This window comes from Arachis ipaensis, chromosome B8 (assembly GCF_059453495.1).
Source record: "Arachis ipaensis isolate K30076 ecotype BB chromosome B8, ASM5945349v1, whole genome shotgun sequence".
Lineage (NCBI taxonomy): Eukaryota > Viridiplantae > Streptophyta > Magnoliopsida > Fabales > Fabaceae > Arachis > Arachis ipaensis.
The window spans coordinates 7,289,694-7,310,522 of NC_142443.1; the positions used below are offsets into that span (position 1 = coordinate 7,289,694).

Here is a 20,829-nt window from a genome sequence, read left to right on the forward strand (position 1 = left end):
AGTATGCATCCATAAAACTCAAAGCTTTGAAACCAGAGGCGTTATCAACTAATTTGTCAATGCAAGGCAGTGGATATGCATCTTTAGGGCAAGCTTTATTTAAGTTTGTAAAGTCGACACACATGCGCCATTTACCTGAGCTCTTCCTTACCATTACCACGTTGGACAACCATGTGGTGAAGCGAATCTCTCTAATGAAGCATGCATTGAGGAGCTTCTGGGTTTCTTCGAGTGCTGCTTGTTTTTTCTCTTCTCCGAGGTTCCTTTTCTTCTGTGCAACTGGTCGGATTGTTTTGTCGATTGCTAGCTTGTGGCAGATGACTTCTGGGTTGATTCCGGGCATGTCATCTGGTGTCCATGCAAAAAGGTCGGCGTTCTGGCACAGTATGTGAATGAGTCTTGCTCGGTCTGCCCCTTCTAATGCCTCTCCGACATATGTGCATTGTTTGTCGTCTGCTGTTAGTGTTATTTGTTGAAGATTGTCCATTGGCCGAGGTCTTTCGCCGAGGTCTTCTCTTGGGTCTAGATCGGCTAGTGTTGCTGAGTTGGCCGTCGTGTGGATTGCTTGAACCTGGGGCCGAGCTTCCTGTTCTGTTTGGACTAGTTTTAGGCCAGCGTTGTAACACTGCCGAGCTTCTTGATGGTCGGCATACACCGTAGCGATCTTGTTTTCCTGCACTGGAAACTTGACACACAGGTGTAATGTGGACACCACTGCCTTGAATATGTTCAGTGCGGGTCTCCCAAGTATAATATTATAAGGACTGTAACAGTTTACTATTAGATATTGAATATCAATTGATTTTGACATAGGGATCTCTCCCATTGTGGTTTTTAGCCATATGTGCCCCATGATGGGGACTCTCTCTCCGGAGAACCCAATTAGCTCTCCAGAGGATGGTTGTATCAATTTCTCTGATAATTTCATTTTTGTAAAAGTAGAGTAAAATAAAACGTCAGCACTACTACCTGGATCTAACAATGTTTTTCTTACCAACAGCTCTCCGACCTGGATGGAAATTACCACGGGGTCGTCAAGGTTAGGGCTTGCCGATTTGAAGTCTGTTTGGTTGAAGGATATTGTGACGTCTGGTTCTTTGTCCTTCCTTGGTTGTATGGTTCCTTCGATTTCCAGCATTGCTCTATAGCTTCGCTTTCTGGCCGAGCTTGTTCCTCCTCCGCCTGCGAATCCTCCCGATATGTGGTTGATGACTCCTCTTGGCGGATCAGGAGTCGTCCTCTCTTTTTTGTCGTCGGCCGTTGCTTGCTTATGCTCTACCCTGTCCGAGTTTCCTCCTCTGCCCTTTCGGGTCTCAATGTATTTGTCCAGGAGCCCTTGGCGTGCTAGTCTTTCCAGGAGGTCTTTTGCAACGATGCAGTCATCTGTGGTATGACCGAACTTCCGGTGGAAGGCACAATGCTTTGTCTTGTCCACGAATCGTTGGTCCTGGTAGTTCCCTGCTCGGGCTGGTGGCTTTATGATTTTGGCATTGAGGATTTCTCTGATGATGTTCTCTCTTCTGGTGTTGAATCTGGTGTATGTATTGTACTTTGATGCGGGCTTAGGAGGTTTCTTGGTGTCCCTGTTGCCTGGCGATCTGAAAGTCCTTTCCTCATCTCTCCGATGTGGTTGTTTGTCTGATTTCTGGGCTTCTCGGAGTTCTTCAATCTCCATTTGCCCAGCCGCCCTTTCTCGAAATTCCTCTAGCGTCTTTGGTTTTGTTATGGCAATGGTCTCCCGAAATTTGCCAGGCCTGAGGCCGGCCTTGAGAGCGTGGAGGTGAACGGCCGGGTCCAAGTCTTGGATCTCCATAGTGGCGTCAGCGAATCTGGTCATGTAGTCTTTCAGACTCTCGTGCTGACCTTGTTTGATGGTGCCGAGATAGTCCGACCCATGTACATAGATTCTTGATGCAGCGAAGTAATCAATGAATGATCTGGCGAGGTCTTCAAAGGAGGAAATCGAACCTGCAGAAAGTTTGGAAAACCAGAGTAACGCAGCACCATCTAGGTACGTGGGGAATGCTCGGCAGAGGACGGGCTCATTGTTAGGGCCGTTGAAAAACATCATTGATTGGAACTTCTTCACATGGGCCCGAGGGTCGCCGAACCCCTTGTATGGTTCTAGCGCGGTGGGCAGCGTGAAGTTTTTCGGCATCTGGTAGTTTGTGATCTCCTCGGAGAAAGGGTTGTCAAGGGTGAGCTTCTCCTTTGGCGGGACGATGTTTAAAGGGTCTGCCGCACTTTGAGCCGAGCCTTTGGAGTTCTCTCCATTGTTCTGTGTTGAGAGCTCGGCTATTCTTCGCACCTCCGCCTGGAGCTCAGCGATTTGAGCCAGGAGGTCGTCCTATGAGAGTTGTGGATTTTCCTTGTCAGCCATGTCCGAGGATCGGGAATCCTGCAAAATAAAGTAGAAGACTAGACGAAGGAAAAAATGGGGTTAGATGTACTCCGGGCCCCACGGTGGGCGCCAAGTGGTTCGTCCGAACACTAGGGAGGCCGAGCTTAAGCGCTTCCGAGTGGGTTGACACCGGGGTGAAAGAGCTTGGCGTCGGCCGGAAGTTCAAACACCGCGGCGGGAATACCTGCACAAGATACTCCGACGCTCAAGTCAGTAGTGATTCACAGTAAGTGAGTTAAGAGAAAAGAGTGAGAGAATAAGAGAGTGATAGAACCTGAGACCTAGCCAAGCATATTAGCTAGGTTTTATAGGAGTTGTCATCCGCCCGTTAGTGGATAAGTCCTAGTTTATAGGTTGGTTGAGATATTCTATTTTGGTGCTATAAACTAGTTGAGCACGTTTCCTATTTTCAGTTGAGTGATGCTGTTTTGGTCCTGATCACGTGCCGAGATTTGCGGACGGCTGATACGGGACCGAGCTTTATGATGCACGTGTCTTTTTATTCGGACGGGTAAGGTTGGGCTTATCTGTTCTTGTTCCGAGCTTGTTTAATGTGACGCCAGCCCCCGATATTTACGCGCCGAGTATTTCGGGTGAATGACACGGGACCGAGCTTTATTGGCTCATATGTCGAGCTTTTGTATAACCGAGGATAAGGGTGACGTATCAGAAACAATGTAATTTTTGACAGTGAAACGTTCATCATCTTTTGAGTTTTCATATAACTTTTATCAACTGGTCTTTGTTTACCACGAATTCTATCAAAACATGTGAAGTTTCACTTTAAAAGTTGTTATCTACGTGATGATCTTTCATATAAATAGACACGTCACACTAGTTATCAGTAAAGTTAAACACCAATGTTAAATTTTATGTGATGAATTGATAGAAAGACATGACGTCTATCGTTTACTATTGTGGAGGACCAAATTAATATTTTTTTCTTTAAAGATTAATTAGTCCAAAATTAATATCTTTAGAGACTCAATTGTCACTTTACTCAAAAATAAATTTTAGATATAATTTTCATATAGAATAAATTGATTTAAATCACATAATCAGGTCATATTAGCTTATAACCATAAAAAAAAGCATCTAGTGTCAAATATATTTAGTAAATCCTCTACACTACACTTCTAAATTCAAATATGGCTGATTCTTTGGTATAGAAGCGTGTCTTATTTCTACACATGTAGAAGTGCTTTGTGGTTATGAGAAGTTGACAGGTGTATGTCGAGAGAACAACTTCTGCTCCATTGCAATGTTGTGCAGAACGTGTACAGCCAGTAGCACATGGTGGAGTGTGCTAATTTTCGTTGGAGGTTAAGTGGGTTAGCAGTAATTAACAATGTAATAATAACAAACCTGGAGCTGGGCTGATTTTTGTTTTTTTAGTAAAATCCTTGTATTATAGTAAATACAAAAAGTATTTTGCTAGGTGGATTAGGCTCATGTAAGCTGGACCCAAAAGAATATTTTATTTTGTCACAGGCAGAGATACATTCCATAGAAGCAACACAAGATAGGCAGGTAGAGAATCAACAACTAGTAAAAAGAAGAGGTAGAACCATTACCTGGAGACCTCCTCCAGAGCCTTGGAAAGCAACAACGAAAACATGAGTCACTACAATGACAATCAGAGATAGCATAGGAAATCTTGTAATTGGGACAACAACGAAAATTATGGCGTGTTCTAGTCTAGAGCAGAAGCTTTAGCAATTAGGCATACCATTATTCTATCAAAAAACATGGAGATGAAGAAGGTGTTAATAGAATCAGATAATGTAATGTTAGTGCAGACGTTAAAATAAAAAAGCAGAATAGGTGAATTTGATCATATTTTATTGGATATTTTTGAACTCACAAGAGAAAGAAATCGATTGGTTTACAAGGTTGCATCATTGGAGGCTATGTGAGCGCTGGAGAGATCGTGGATCATCAGACCGCCTTCAGAGATAATTGAACATATGCACAAAGATACACGCTGCAAGTTGGAACAACATAATTGTAATGGAGGAGTATCGACGAACAGAAGTGTAGCGATGGCAGGGAAAGAGGGAAGACGGCAAAGCGCGGGATCGAAATATCAACACAACAATTTATAAAGCGCGGTATTAATGCAACCTCCGATGGAAGGCGGCAGTGGCAACTGATACCAGGTTGATGAAGGAGAAGATCATTCTGATGAGGAAGACGATGTTGAACTAGCGACCTTCGAGAACGACGATGGCTTTTGGCAAGACCGCAAGAGTTCTAGCATGGAAGGCAATATCGCAAGATGGGAGCGGACGCTTCGATGGGCACCCTGCTCGGTCCAGCGGTGACTCCAGAAAAAGTTCATTCTACACGATGGTGGTGTAGCGGGTGACAACAACATGCAATGTCTACGGCGGATGAAGGTCTACTGCACATGCACAGACTAGAGGAATTGAAGATGAAGCGTGAAAGGCGGGGTGGGTTCCAGGTTGGATAATATTGTGACCTATTACATTAATTGTGAAGGATGATGGAATTATCATGTGGTAGGATTTTAAGATTTAGGGTATAGGCATTTGATAATCCAATCTATGCAATATGGTCGATTGGCTGTTGTTTTGCCGCTGGCGGTTGCTTGGAAGAGTTAAGCATGATGTATTTGTGTTGCGTTATGCCGTTGGCAGAAAATAAGTTTGTTATGATAAGAGTATTATTATTAGATAACTACTCCAATGAAAATGTCAAAAACATCTTTTTATGATGATCTTGGTTTAAAAAATGTGATTTATTTGTTTTGTCACATTTTAAATAAAGATAATCCTTTTATAACATATGAAAATCAAGCCTTAAACTTTATCATCTAATGGTCAAAATAAAATATCTTTATATGAAAACAATTATAAAATTTTCGTTAGAGTATCCACTTTGTTATTTTGTATTTATAGGGTGAATGTAATGTAAGTACTTTGTGTTTGTATCTATTAGTTACATGAGCATAATTTGGTTGTTGTATGTGTTGTGTGTTTTACAGAATGAAAAATGTAATAGTTTAACAAGATTTATAGTCCATGTAAGTCCACTATTATTTTTATTACGGGATCCGTAATTAATGTTAACCTACAATACTAAACCATTTTCATTCTCATACCACGTGTCTCAATAGTGCTAACATTACTATTGTTCTTGCACCTATTATTTACGCTTCTCAGTTCTTGTCCCCTGCTTGCAGACACATAATATTACATCCAATCACCACACCACTTCTACCTTTGTAGAAATAACACTCTCTTCTACACCAAAAACACCGCCTTCAAATATACTACATAGGAGTGTTAGGAGGCCAGCACTTTTGTTAAATTATAGTCAGTACTTAACTATCAAAAGGATATTGAATGATTCTATATCATTAGATGCAATCTTACACCATTAAAAATATCATTAATGACTAAAAATCACAAAATCTACTGGCCTCCTAGACTTTCTTTATACTACAAACTAATAGTTGAAGTTAATAAGCATCCTTTATTTAACCAACAAGGGTGATCAAAACAAAGATACACAATGGTAATAATTAAGGTTAAGGACAACTTATATTTTACTCTTGAAGAAACTCCATAGAGCTGTGGAAGTCAAACAATAAACATTGAAAGGTGCACAAAGAGCAAAGCCAACCCCATTGACTTGCATATTGTGCTTAAGGGTATCCCATATTTTCCTTTCCTAAATAGCCCTTTCAAGAATGGCAAGTAAAACAGAACAACATAAATGCTGCAAATTAATTCTCCAAACCCTGAACCTTGTCCACCACTTCTAGCCTTTGGTTGCCATCCAAAAAAGTTGATAATCAAAGCTGTGAGTTGAAGAAGCAAGATGGTTGTGCCTGGCACAAATACCAACGACTTGTTGAAAATGAATCTACCACCAGCATTTACATTATTCTTATCTAAACCCTCATTAATTGGTAGTTCTTTCTTTGTCACTACAAATGCATAGTCATGTATCCTTAATTTTTTTAGTAGAATTGTCACAAATGAAAAAATCCATGGGTTCATTGCAGTTATTCTTGACATCCTCAGGTTGTTCCACCATGATCTCATTGACAATCCAGTTTTCAAGTACTCTAATAGAGTAGATATGTTGAATGCTACTAAAAGAGCAGCAGGAATCAGCACACCAAGGTCCTGCATGATCATCATTCATCATTTAAAACACAATTATTCAAGTATTGAAAAAACTGGGTAAGATATTTTAATTCCACATTATCCTAATAGATAATCTAGTAGTATTGTTTGACTAAACTATTATTTCTGATTATGAAATATTTGAGTACTAACAATTCTAGTCATTAGAGATGTAAGTTAACTTAATACTCATAAAAAATTAGATTAGTTCGACAAAATTAACTCAAATCATGGATATCAAATTAATTTATATCTTTTATAGGTAAAATTGTCGGCAATTAAATATTTCATAATAAAAAAAGAGTAAAGTATCGTTTTTGTCCCCAACGTTTAGGGTAAGTCCTGTTTGTGTCCCTAACGTTTAAATCGTTCTATTTGTATCCTTAACGTTTATAAAAGTGATTTAATATTAGGGACACAAATAGGATTTACCCCATTAATTTAAATGTTAGGGACACAAATAAGATTTATTCTAAACGTTGAGAATAAAAATGATACTTTACTCTAAAAAAAATGGTAGTTTACTCGTAATTAGGTAACATTAAAGAAAAATGGCGGAAGTAGTAGTGTATCACCTTAGGCAAGAAATAGGAGTTGGTAATGATGCAATAGGCAGGGAGGAGGGCATAGCATGTTTCAGGAACAGATCTTAAGGCCCAAGTAGTGACCCAAATATATGCCAAACACTGTCTGAATTGGAGCTTACCAAATATGGTTCCAAAAATAGGACAGTTTTTGCTAAAGAAAATTTCAAGAAGCCCTGAGCCCCATCTCTGATATTGGGCCATCTGGACTACACTATCTTGGGCCGTGCAGCCCATAAATGCTATTGGATCTGTCACACAGCTTTCAGATCTCCAACCTTTTGTGTGCATTGTCAGCCCAGTAAGTATATCCTCTGCTGATGATCCATACATCCATCCCACCTAATATAAAATTTAAAAAGTTTAAGGATTCTATTAATCTTTATAATTTTATTAAATTTTTAATTAGGTTTTTATATATATTTTTTAATTAGATTTATTGATTTTAATTTTATAATTAAGTCTTTTTATATAAAAAATATTATAATTAACAGAATATTTCTCTTAAAAATATCTAGTTAGGTTCTTAATAGTAAGTACCTTCAATTTACAAAAAAATATTTAGTTAACTCTAATATTTTTTATGCTAGAAAAAATTAATTACAAAATTAAAAACAGTGTAGGAATTTAATTAAAAAAATATAAAAACTTAATTAAAAATTTGATAAAACTACATAGACTAACAGAATAATTAAACTAATTTTAAAATATCATACAAAATTTTACTTAATTGTTTGATAAATTATTATAGAATTTAATTTTGATACACTCATCTAATTATATTTATTTTTTTAGATAACAAATATAAAAAATATTTATTTTTAATAATATAGTATCATGTAATTGAATCCACGTATTAAATTATTTTTACAGTGCATTAAAATTAAGTTATTTATTATGTTAACTTATGAAATACTATTTATGTTATGTTATGCTATGTTGCATATACCTTGTTGCCCCAATCAGTACCATGTTCATATCCAGAAGCAGCAACTTCCTTGGCTGCCTCAAGAGAGTTGCAAAGATTAGCATTTTGAGTAAATGTCTTCTTCCCTTCCAATGCTTGAGCAGCTGATTCCACAAACTCTTCCGAACTTCCAAATATTATGTCCTTTTTTGATGATTTTCCTGAAAATAGTGAATATTTATAACACAAGGCCTGTTTTTTAAAAAAAGAGAAAAAATATTTGTATATTTTGCTATACGGCTATACCAAGATCCTTGTTTCCATTTTGAATATGATGGTGAGGAGAAAGGCCATAAAGAACTTTTCTTCTATGAAAGCAATTGGTTCCTACATAGTAAATTCCTTGAATACCAGAGACTCCACCACCTATGTACTGCATGATCACAACAACAAAGGAAATTAAATAATATTTTCCTTTGCTTATTAGTGGTTGTTGTTGACATTATGTTTGATTTCACTAACCACAAATATTGTGACTAGTTGATTTCCGAAGGGATCATCCTTTAATCCATCATAGAACTGCTGAGGACATTGAACAAATGCAACTTCTTTATCTGAATTTGGATCCATCAAAACGCATAGGGCATGTTGTACAATCTCTGGATTGTTCACATGCATGTCACAGTCTACGTTCAGTATGTACGGAGCATTTGTCATCAATCCGGACACTCTTGTCTGCTCATCATACATACAAATTCAAATTAATTCAATGATTATGATTTATGAAGCATTTCATCCAGACTCCTTAATTAACCACTTGATTGAATACATTTGATATATGTTGTAAAAATAATTACAATAATAACTTTGTTAGGTATCCAACTAGAAAATAGCCAACTACAACTAATTAGTAAAAGAAATAGTCTATTAAGAAAAAAGAATTGAAATGGATTTTTTTTGGGGTTTTTTTTTTTTTGAAAATAATGTGAATTCAAATTATTACGAAAAATATCCAAAATCAAATAAAAAAAATTCAAAATCTAAAAACAATATTTAAAACCAAATAAAAACAAATCTACAAAATCATTATAAAACGAATATCCAAAACCTAATAAAAAAATATCCAAAACATAACAAAAAAAATAATAAAAAACCTAACAAAAAAAGATATTTAAAATTATTTAAAAAAAAATTAAAACCTGACAAAACGTTACATAAAAAAATATTAAAAAAAAAATCTCCAAAAACTAAGAAAAGAAATATCCAAAGCTATTAAAAAAAACATCTAAAACTTAAAAAAAATAACTATAAAAAACATAAGAAAAAGAAACATTTAAAATATATAAAAAAGACACATATGAAATCTAGAAAAAAGAATTATCCAAAATTAGTTAAAAGAATTATCCAAAACCTAGAAAAAGAAGAAGAGGAAGGGAAGAAAAAAGAAGACAAACGTGTGCGGCACAAATATTGGATGACGCTCAATTGGTTATATATATTTTCTCTTATGATAATAATTTAAAATTAATGTCTATAATTTTATATATATAATTTTTATAATTATACATTTATTACATCTAAAATTTTTAAATTATTTTAATAATAATTAAAAAAATATAAAATAAAATAATTTTAAACTATTTTAAATTGATTTCTTATTATCTCTAATGTCATGGAAGGCAGAACATACCAAGACATTCATAGCACCAGCCTTATAACGATGTGGATGATTAGGATTCTTCTCTCTTGATACATAGATTAAATGGGGCACCCCATCTGAAACACCTTCTTTGTTCTCCCATATTACCTAATGCCATCATCATCATGGTGAAAATACTATTTTAACATATATTATTGACCTAAATCTTAAATGCCTGAGAATGATTGTGTCCTTTTTTCTTCTTCTAATAATACAGTAGTAGCACCTATCAGTTAATAAATAGTTGAAGATGGGACACAATTAGTAACCTTATTTAACCAAGACAACAAAAAAGTAAAATAAAATTGACTTTTTTTTAGATACTGTCAGGCTGAGATAGTGGGAAAGCTTCACGTGTCGGTCAGTGTGGTGAGTCCACATTTAATAGCAGCTCCTTAGGAAGACCCCATGTTAAGTAAAAAACAAAATTGAATATCTTTCAAACATCTTTTCACATTAAAATAATTATATGAATAGTTAGATATGAATCCTTAGATGATTTAATTAAATATATTAAATTAAATATATCAAATTATTTAATAATTTACGATGTTATTTTATATAAAAATATCATTATGTAAATATTAAAAAAAAACACTCCATATAAAAAATAGAACTTTTTCTTTTTAATATTGTATTACTAGAAGTGAAATCCTTCATCATGAACCAAACTATGTGTTGAGCACAACTATGGCCATTTACAAAACGTCAGTGACGTTTTGTGTTTCTTCAATTAAAATAATATTTTTTATTACAAAACGTCAGCGACGTTTTGTTCTTTCATGATTAAAAAATTTTTTTTATCGCAAAACGTCAACGACGTTTTGTGTTACTACCACAACCGTGTAGAACACCAAAATGATCAAATATTTTTGTATTTCACATTAAAATTATTCATATATAAAAATTTTAGCCTAAAAAATACATGTTTTTGTCATTTCCTCCAAAATGAATATCTATAATTTCTTTTCTTGTTAGACATATTTTTCAAAATATCTATTTGATTTTTTTCCGGAAAAAATGTTATATTTATTACTTTTTATAGATATTTTTAATTTTATACACTTTTCAAGGGAAAAAAAATTCTTATATTGCCTTTATATTTTAGGAGTGGAATTGAAATTAAAAGATTGACATTGAATATTATATATACTTAATGAGTAGAGATTAAATTTTTATTTGGGATACAAAATTTTAATCCTTTAATATCTCTATAAAGTGAAGACACAGATTACTAAAATTTTTAGAAATAGAAATTAAAATTTTAATAATATTTTTTTAAATTATTCTCATTTAACTTTTTATATTACAAATCTACTTTTTAATCTCTGTCTCAATCTCCTTTTCAATCGCATTGTTATATATTCTTTAAATAATGTTAGAGAATTAACTTTTTTTTTAGTCAATATTAACTTTCTTTTTTAAAATGGGATAACTAATTAAAAATTAGTTTTTTTTATACTTTCTCATCCTTCTCATATAGCGAGTACTTCATGCACCTTGATTATGGTTGGATGGTTATTGAGCTGTGTCGTTGAGAATACGTGAAATTCTTGGTCGAGCATGATTGATTTCTTTGTCGCATTTTGAATTTTACTGCAAAGATGCTCATACCCATCCTGCATAAATTAAATTAAAGACTTCAAATTCATACATATATACATAAACTAACATCGATATGCATGTAATTGATAATAATAATCACCTTAATTGCCAACCATTCTTGCATGAATTCTGGACTATTGTTGGGTGCGGTGGCCTCATTATTATTAGAATCGAAGTATCTAAAGGGTGCTCTAGTTTTTACATTGTACTTCTTACAGAAAGGTACCCAAAGCTTTGCAAACTTTGAAGCCTCCACAAGAGCATACAAGTTAAGAGGGGAGCAACCATCATCGGAGACATAGCAAGAAAGCTTGTTGGAAGGGTAATCAAGTGCCAAAAGTGACAGAACAGTGTTCACTGTTATGATTGGTGGTTCAAGAACTGGATCTGCTGTTGTCACAAACAAGTCCACTGATGGAAGCTCAGCTACCCTTTACATAAAAAAAAAAATCACAATATATATAGTTAATAATAGATACATAGGTTCGGAATCAGAAATGTTAAGTGACCAACACTTTTTTTTTTTTTTTTTTACCGGGAGAAGAGACGGTGAGGGTAGGATTTGGTATATGAAGGGTTCCATTTGGTGGAGATGATGGTTAACCAAGTGAAAGTGAACCATGACTCGCACATGAAAGCAAGGAACCAAGGGTATGAGTGGTGGTTCATGTCATCATAGGAGAATACACGGTAGCAGAGTAGCAAAACAAGGAGGATCAGAATAATTGAATCCATTACCCTTGAAAGTGTGTATTTCACCCATATTTTTTCGTATAGAGGCTCAGTATTACTCTCTTCACTGATTCCCATTGTGATTTCTCTCTCACTCCCAGTAACCTTTTGTTGTAGTTATTTTATTAGTCAACGAGCTTCAGGGGAAGTCGGCATTTTAAAGGCGGAGAACACTTCCCCTGCTTGGCTGCCATTTCTTTTATTTTTTTTGAATATTCACATGATATTTTCGTACGAAAATAATATCGTGAACAGTTGGATAATTCAGTAAAATATATTCGATTAAATATTAAATTATCTAACTATTCATAATATTATTTTATGTAAAAATATCATTACGAGAGTATTTATATTTTTTAATTATTTATATCAATACATATTATGTATGATAATAATAATAATAATGATAATAATAATAATAATAATAATTGAATTTCCTTTATTCAACTCAACTGGACTCGCTTCCCTCGTGTAACAAAAGTTTTTGGACTATAACGTGTATTGTCCCAGCAATAAAAGGAAAGCCCTAGAGAGATAAATTCATTTGTTTTCTCTTCCAATGTGCTTGTGGTGGGAAGGCATATCTACGTATAATGAAAACAAAATTCAAGAAATATGAAAGGACGATATCAGGCATGAGAGGGCATCAATAGTGAAGTTGATCTCTCTGACCACGTGCAAATCTAGAGATACATATTTTTTTGACTGAAAATTTAAAACAATCCACTAGAAAAGGAAACGTAAGGCGATTCTTCTAAATACTCGTTTCAAACTGCTTTTAAAGTATTAGAAGCTCTATATGCTGTTAATGTGATTTTAAGGTCATTTTTGCCATAATATCTGTCACTGTATTTGCATCTCATAAGATTAAGCAAAAATCAACATGTCACTTTTAAATTATAATATCTTTGACTTTAAACACCAAAAGGTCTATATATCCAGCATTATCATGAGAATTGTTAACAAAAATGAAAGCCTCAAGAGAATCCATTTCGCAAATCACATTTCTTTGTCCCAAGTCTTAAGCTAAAAGAAATCCTCTCCAAATAGCAAACAATTCTCCTTGAAGAATATTGCAGCTCTCTATTGTTTCCAAACAGTGTCGTTGCCGATTTCCGTCTCAATCTCTGTTAATATAGGCAAAACCAATCCGATCCCCAGAACCAGAGTAATTAGCATCACAATTAATCTTAAAAGTACCCATTGAAGGAGAAACCCAAGAACAACTAATCATAGAAGAAATAGAAATTCGTTGTCATTCAAAGACATTATTCCGAACCTCCTTCTCGAAGGTTAAAGTCATACGAGCTACTTTAAAAGGAGGCCAAGGCTAGGGGTGGCAAGCGGGGAAGCTTGCCCCGCCCCACCAGAAGCCTACCCTTTGGCGGGCTGGCGGGCTAAGCCCGCCAAATCTCCTCTTTTTTTTTTACTATTAACTACTAAATAATATATATAATTTCACAATCATATTAATAAATTTATAATTTCTAAAGGCATAAAAAATTATATTTTTTATATTCATAAATATTAAAATCTTTGTAATTATAAATATCTAATAAACATAATTATAAACCAAGTTTTCATCCGAAACATAAGTATAAATATTCTCTTCAAAGCAAAATAAACATAATTTAAAACATAATTATAAATATTGTCTCAAAAGTAACATAAACATAATCCAAACCACTCAATTTTATCTTCATACTCTTGTAAGTTAGGTTGGGATTAGGTTGGAAAATGTTAGGTTTTGGCAAAAAAAATTGTAAAAATACTCCCTCACTAAAAAAACACTAAGCCCGGCGGAGAAGCCCGCCCCGCCCCGCCAAAGCCCGCCAAAACCTACGGTTTAAGCGGTGCGGGTTAGACGGATTTTTGCTATTTGGCGGTCCCAATTTTCCATCCCGACCCGCCTTTTTTGGCAGGTTACGCGAGCCAGCCCGGCGGGTTTAGACCCGTTTGCCACCCCTAGCCAAGGCTCATGATGGTTAAAAATCTCATTGTTCCTAGCTCTTCAAATTCACCATAAACCAAAAAAGAACCTAAAATGATGCTTTTTACTATGGGACAAGAACCAGTTCTTCAAATCCAGAGGATGATCGAAAATCTCTAAAATCTGCCAAATAAACGGAGTTTTTGGACAATCTCAAATACAGTGAAAAACTGTTTTCTGGCAAGTCAAACAACTGGGACAGTTATCTGTAGGTGAAAGGCCTCTCCTGAGACAAAAACCATCAGTAGGTAGTGCCTTTCACACACAAAGTCAAGTAAAAAATTTGATATTTTTCGGAACAAGTTGACACCAAAGCCAAAGCCATTTTTCTCTCTTCTCCCATCTAAATATCTTCTTGCAGAGCCATAAGGGCATTATAAACCTTAGCCGCCCATCGGACTAAGTCCAGCTTACTACTGAACCCGTTTGCACATCCTAATTGTAGGAGATAATGCTTTCATGCAAAACCTAGTGAAAAGGAGAACAGACCTTCTCAATATATCACTCCCTAACCGACCGTAGATCTAAAATCCGGAGATTCGAATCAGAAATGTGAATATAATCCATCTCATTACATAGCTGCCCTTCTTTCTCCATTTAGAGAACCAAAAATTTTGGTCTAAATTCCAATGCACCAATTAAAACCATCCTTCAAAATATCCTAAATTTTACATAGAATCCCCCAAACATAAGATCTATTATCTGTAGAACAGTTGAAAGTGTCACCCAGAGAAAAACGGTATTTAACTGCCAATAGCTGAACCCAAAGCTTGTGGGAATAATGAAAGAGTTTTTAAACTAACGTTCCAAGAAGAGCAATATTAGTACAAAATGGATCCCATATTTCCAGACCATCAAACTTCTTTGGAGTGACCAACACCTTTCAGCTAACAAGATTTAGCCCCTGACCATTGGCTTGATCTTTTCAAAGAAATTTTTTTTATCATAGATGCTATAGAATTTGTTATCCCTTTGAGAAAAAGAGAGATTTGCATGCGCTAAGTAGTAATAGCTGCCACAACCGAATTGATCAAACAGAGCCTTCCCGCCCTATTGAGTAACACCTTTTTCAGCTGGCTAGCCGTCCTCTAATCTTATTTAGAACTTCATTAAAAGATGCTCGCGTCAGCCGAGAATGACTAAGAGTAATCTCGAGGTATTTGGCCTAATTCTGAATGAAACGAATGGAGGATATCCCAGTAAAGATTTTTCTCTAGTTGCTGAAACATTACGAAAACACAACACTTTAGACTTCTCCATATTAATCTTTAGCCCATAAGCTTTATAGAAACTCTCCAAGTTGTCATTATATTTTGAACTTGTCGTTTCTCCGCTTTGCAGAAGAGAAGCAAATTATCGGCGAACATTAAATGTAAAATTCTCGGACGCCCTCTAGAAATAGCAACCGGCTTCCACCTCTCCATAAAAACTTGATGGTTAATCAAGCAGGATAGTCTCTCTATACACAACACAAAAAAATATAGGATCTCCTTGTCAAAGACCCCGTCTAGGAGTAGAACTGTCCAATTTATCGCCATTCCAAAGAACAGACAAAGAAGATGAAGTGACACAACTCATAATCAGGTTGACTGTAAGAATAGAAAAATTGAATTTCATGAGGGTCTGCTTTAGAAACCTCCAATCAACTCTGTCATATGCTTTTTCTAAATCAACCTTAAACGCTAGAGTTCCTTTCTTTGACTTAGTCCTTTTCATGAAATGAAGAACCTCTTGCGCTATAATAATATTGTTCGGTGCTCCCATTCTAGGAATAAACCTCCATTAGAAAGGACTAGCAATATTCCTGAGATGAAGACGGAGTCTATTGACTAGAACTTTAATGATGACCTTGTAAATCATATTACAGAGACTAATAAGTCTAAATTCCTTCATCGATGTTGGTGAATCCACCTTAAAAATTAGAACTAGCAAAATTTTCATCATCCTTAAATCAATAATATCTTCAAAAAAAATTTTCTAATTATATTCAAAATATTCGAACTAATAATCTTCCAATTTCTTAAAAAGATAAGCTTGGATAAAATCACTTTAAAATCTTTTTTCAGTGCTCATTTCACTTTCACATGTAGATTGTGGGGTCTTAAGAAAATAAATAAAAGTGTTTCTTATGCTTCTTAAAAATTTAGTGTGTAGCTGTAAAAAAAATTTAAATAATTAATATTTAATTTAAAAATATAAAAATTAATAAATTTTAAATATTTAAAATTTGTTATAAATCAAATTAAGAAATTTGGACTAAATTTGACGAATAAAAAAAATGACAGTATCGTTATAAAAAATATAGATAATTAACTAAAAGTACAACCAATCAAACAAATTTGAGTCAACTTTTTAAATTTTAAAAAATGTGCTTCAGTATTTAGTGTCCACATTTATCTCTTTTTTGCTCTTCCTCCTTTTTTTTTCTTCTTTTTGGGCAAATCTGTGCCACAGCACCACGTGTCCATCACTCGTGCACTGATAGTCACATATGGTCTTCGTCTTTTTTTTAAGATTTTGGATAATTCTTACTAGTTTTAAATGTTTATTTTTTTTTTAAATTTTAGATGCATTTTTTTAATATGTTTTAGATGTTTGTTTTTTTTATGTCTTTTTTTATTTTAGATTTTGAATAAATTTTTTTATAAGAAAGCGATGGTATTATTTGACTATTTTTGTAACATTTTTCTTGGTTCAGCAATAATTGATACAAGAATACAGGATATCATAGAATACATCAGAAGCTATAAGAAGTGTACTAATAATCAAGCAGCATTAATGGTATATCTAGAGAATTGCACAAAGGCAAATGAAAGAAGTGCTGATTTACACAATGTGGAAAATGGAATCCCATATTTCCCTCTTTTAAACAATCCTTTTAGATATGGCCAGAAACACACTACCAACAGCATGCTACACACCAATTCACCTGCCCCATTGCCACTCTCATCATCACCTGCTGCTTCTGGTTGCAACCCCATAAACTTTATCAACAATGCTGTCACTTGGACTATCAAAATTGTTGTTCCTGTCACAAAAACTGCTGAATCCTCAAAGGTGAACCTACCTGCATCTTCTTCTTTTTCTTCATCATTGTTATTATTATTACCACCAGAAGTCTTACTAGGATGTTCCTTCTGTGTTATTTCAAAGACTGTGTCGGATATCCCTAAGAGCTTCACCATGGCACTCAAGAAACCAATGAACCATGCGGTACTGGTTGTGATTATGGTCATTCTCTGGTTGTTCCACCATTCTCTTAATGACAACCCAATGGTAACGTACTCTATTAGGCTGTTCAAGTAGTATATCACAAATACTGCAACAGGAATCATTAACCCTTCACCCTGAAAAAAAAAAATTTGAAATATTGAATTAGAATAACCTCATATCAATTATAACACAAGTTGTATTACATGTAATTATCATTTTTCTTTATACATTGAGTACGAGAGAAATACTTGCATATTCCTAAAACATATTTAATGTGTCGCAATTAAGGCGCAAAATCTAAAATATTTGAGTAATAAATGAGATTTCCCTTAATAAAGGTTACATACCTTAGGCAAGAAATTGGTGTTGGTGATTAAGCAATAAGGAGGGAGTGCAGCATAGCAGACTAGATAGACAGAGCGCAAGCCCCAGTTGGTAAGCCAGCAATAAGACAGGCCCGCCCTGAATTGGAGCTTACCAAAGAGACAGCCCATAAGAGGAGAGTTCTTGCCAAAGAACACAACAGTGAGGCCCGAGGCCCATCTCTTTTGCTGTACTATTGTAGAGAGTAACCCTCCTGGAGCACATCCTGTGAATGGTGCCGGTTCTGGAGTGCATGATTCTGCTCTCCAACCTTTTTTCAAGATATTGATCCCTGTTGGCACATCCTCTGATATTGATCCATATAGCCACCCCATCTACACCACCAAAACATGCTTAAATTATATAAACAAAAACATGCTTGTTCATTTTATTGTATATGCAGTGTGTTAAAAATTTTATCCGTATATTAAAAATCAGATATTATATATTTGTATATAAATATATGTATTGTCTAAGTTATTATTAATTGGTGATTGATTTTTTTTGTACATGTAGCTTGAGTGATAGTGTATCCTACCTCACTGCCCCAGCTAGTGTCATGTTCATATTTACAATCAGAAACTTTAATTGCTTCCTTAATGAAATTGGAAGGACTTCTATCATCATTAGGAGAATATGAATTCCCTTCCAAAGCACTAGCTACTGATTTCACAAACTCATTTGAGCTTCCAAATTGTTTTATCAATACACTTTCTGCTAGTTTCTCTGCATGCACAAGAATCAAATTGATGAGGTTATGTTAATGTATTGAACAAGTGAATAATTTGATTTAGCACATGGGATGGTAATATAATACAACCTTTATTTCTACCAGTTTCAATTTCATGAGGGTAAAGACCGTACATAGCACTTCTTCTATGGAATGTGTTTGTTCCTGCATAGAAAGGTCCTTGGAGCCCTGCCATGCCCCTTATTATGTACTGTGCATTAAACAAACCATTTATATTATGAGCCTCTTTTCATTTAATTTCTTCCACAAATTAATGGATGGTTTTATTTATTTTATACCTCAAAGGCAGACACCCACTGATTTCCAAAAGGGTCATCTTTGATTCCATCATAAACCTTCTGGAAACACTGAACATAAGCTATTTCTTTTCCTTTATGAGGGTCCATCAAGATGCACATGGCGTGTTGAACAACCTTTGAATTGTTCACCATCATGTCACAGTCCACGTTCAACATAAATGGAGCATTGCTCATCAACCCGGACACTCTTGTCTGCGCAGGCACGCACACACGCACGCAAAATTAATGTTATTCCAGTGATTCAGGGAATTAATTGTAACAATGTGGGAATAAATTAAACTCACCAACACGTTCATAGCTCCTGCTTTGTATTCGTGTGGATGTTGTGGCCTTTTCTCTCTAGACACATAGATTAAGTGAGGCAACCCTTCACAAACTCCTTCCTTGTTCTCCAGTATAACCTGTCAATAATTGTACATATTAGAAAAAAGGATCATAGATAATAGGTTAACTAATAATATAGCATGTTTATATATACCTTAACTATGCTTGGATGATTTCTTCTGTCAGTGTTCAAGAAAGAAGCATATTCTCCATCAAGTGGGAATGGAATTGCCTTTGCGGTCACATCTTCAATTTTTCGGCTAAGCTTGTCATACATATCCTGCAAATTAAAATACACACAAAGAGACATATCATTTTTTTATTCAATATATATATGTTCTTATCTAATAATAGTATTGTATTGTAGTATTAGTATACCTGCATTTTTGAGCGTTCTTGTTTGAACTCATGTGAGTCTTGTTCAGTACTAATAAGGTTGGAATGACTAGTAGAGAAGAACCTGAAGGGTGCTGTAAGTTGGAGATTGTACTTCTTGCAAAAGGGTACCCAAAGCTTTGCAAATTTTGAGGCCTCAACAAGGGCATAGAAGGTAAGAGGGGAGCAACCATCATCGGAAACATAGCAAGCTAGCTTGTTGGAAGGGTAATCAAGCGCCAATAGTGATAGAACAGTGTTAGCTGTGATGATTGGTGGCTCAAGAACTGGATCTGCAGTTGCCACAAACAAGTCCACTGCTGGAAGCTCATCTTCCCTGAAACCACAACAAATTAAACTCAGCTCATACATAATAATAATCATGTGATGAAATTGGAAGCATACTGCTGATAGTGTTGAAGGAGACGGTGAAGGTGGGTAACGGTATATGCGGGGCTCCATTTGCAGTTGAGGATGACAATCCAAGTGAAAGTGAACCAAGACTCGCACAAGAAAGCAAGGAACCATGGCACGGTGAAGCTGTCAAGTAGAGAGAAGAAACGGTAGGTGAGGAGCAAGAGGAGGAGCAGTAACATCAAAGTGTCCATCACTCTCTGAAACCTGCGCTTTATATATATTTTCTCGTACAGAGGAAGATGACTCGCCATTATTATTGCTCAAAGACAGTTACTTACTTAGGTAATAGAAGAGTTTTATATGCATCACCACATCTCTCTTTGTCTCTTCTACAGTTTCTTTAGTATTAAAAGTGTATACGAAAAAAGGGTAAATATCAATTTTGTTTTTTTATATTGCTATCATGGGTATGTGTGGTTTGAATTTCCTGAAATTGTAGGCGAAAAAATCTACAAATGATGTCAGGGTCACATAGACTAAGTCCAAGCTAAGTGATAAGGGTGTTTAATTTCCACATTCCAAGGTAATAATCAAGCATACATACATGATACATGGTATTGTTAAAATTAGATAGTTTAAAATTGAAAACAACACTAATCATATCTGGATCTATATGGATTGGAAAAGTATAAATAGATAATAAAAATACTAAATAATGTTACGGAGTCACTTAGATAAAGATGTTAAAAACGTTTTTTTATAAAGATATTTTTTAATAATTAAAATTTAACACATATAATTGATTAAATCGTGTTATTTTTGTCAAAATTAGATTAGACAAATTGATTTGACCGAAAATAGTGAATCAAAATTTTGAATCGGTCTAAATTAATATTATTTTTTATAGAAAATGACTACAATATTCTGTTATAGAAAATGACTAAAATACTTCTATTATATATATTAATTTTGATCATTCTAAATTTTAGTTCTTAATTTTTCTATAGTAAGGTTAGGATTTAGAATTTTTAAAATTAATATATATATATATATATATATATATATAATAAGA

At 34.7% G+C, this 20,829-nt stretch overlaps 2 protein-coding genes across 2 annotated transcripts; both read right to left on the reverse strand.

Moving 5' to 3' along the window:
* Positions 1–5,879: 5,879 nt before the first annotated feature.
* On the reverse strand, positions 5,880–12,375 carry LOC107610362 (cellulose synthase-like protein B4). Its single transcript, XM_088497209.1, has 9 exons — positions 11,889–12,375; positions 11,454–11,784; positions 11,248–11,367; positions 9,740–9,856; positions 8,572–8,784; positions 8,356–8,482; positions 8,092–8,270; positions 7,134–7,484; positions 5,880–6,558 (listed from the first exon to the last, which is right to left on the reverse strand). The coding sequence occupies exons 1-9, from the start codon at positions 12,161–12,163 to the stop codon at positions 6,007–6,009; spliced, it is 2,265 nt and encodes a 754-aa protein (XP_088353335.1). The 5' UTR covers positions 12,164–12,375; the 3' UTR covers positions 5,880–6,006.
* Positions 12,376–16,729: 4,354 nt separating this feature from the next.
* LOC107613582 (cellulose synthase-like protein B4) lies at positions 16,730–20,172 on the reverse strand. Its single transcript, XM_016315651.3, has 9 exons — positions 19,806–20,172; positions 19,404–19,737; positions 19,180–19,305; positions 18,986–19,102; positions 18,681–18,893; positions 18,472–18,592; positions 18,190–18,377; positions 17,636–17,986; positions 16,730–17,422 (listed from the first exon to the last, which is right to left on the reverse strand). Exons 1-9 carry the CDS (start codon positions 20,066–20,068, stop codon positions 16,841–16,843), a joined length of 2,295 nt encoding a protein of 764 aa, XP_016171137.1. The 5' UTR covers positions 20,069–20,172; the 3' UTR covers positions 16,730–16,840.
* Positions 20,173–20,829: the final 657 nt, after the last annotated feature.

Excerpts from the sequence above, each read along its gene's own strand:
- LOC107610362 (XM_088497209.1), bottom strand. The coding sequence starts at position 12,163 with ATGGGAATCAGTGAAGAGAGTAATACTGAGCCTCTATACGAAAAAATA. Across the intron at positions 11,785-11,888 it reads CCTCACCGTCTCTTCTCCCG|GGTAGCTGAGCTTCCATCAG; the intron begins GTAAAAAAAAAA and ends TTTTATGTAAAG. Across the intron at positions 8,483-8,571 it reads AACTAGTCACAATATTTGTG|TACATAGGTGGTGGAGTCTC; the intron begins GTTAGTGAAATC and ends GTGATCATGCAG.
- LOC107613582 (XM_016315651.3), bottom strand. The coding sequence starts at position 20,068 with ATGGCGAGTCATCTTCCTCTGTACGAGAAAATATATATAAAGCGCAGG. Across the intron at positions 18,593-18,680 it reads AGTGGGTGTCTGCCTTTGAG|TACATAATAAGGGGCATGGC; the intron begins GTATAAAATAAA and ends TTTAATGCACAG. Across the intron at positions 17,987-18,189 it reads ACACTAGCTGGGGCAGTGAG|ATGGGGTGGCTATATGGATC; the intron begins GTAGGATACACT and ends TTGGTGGTGTAG.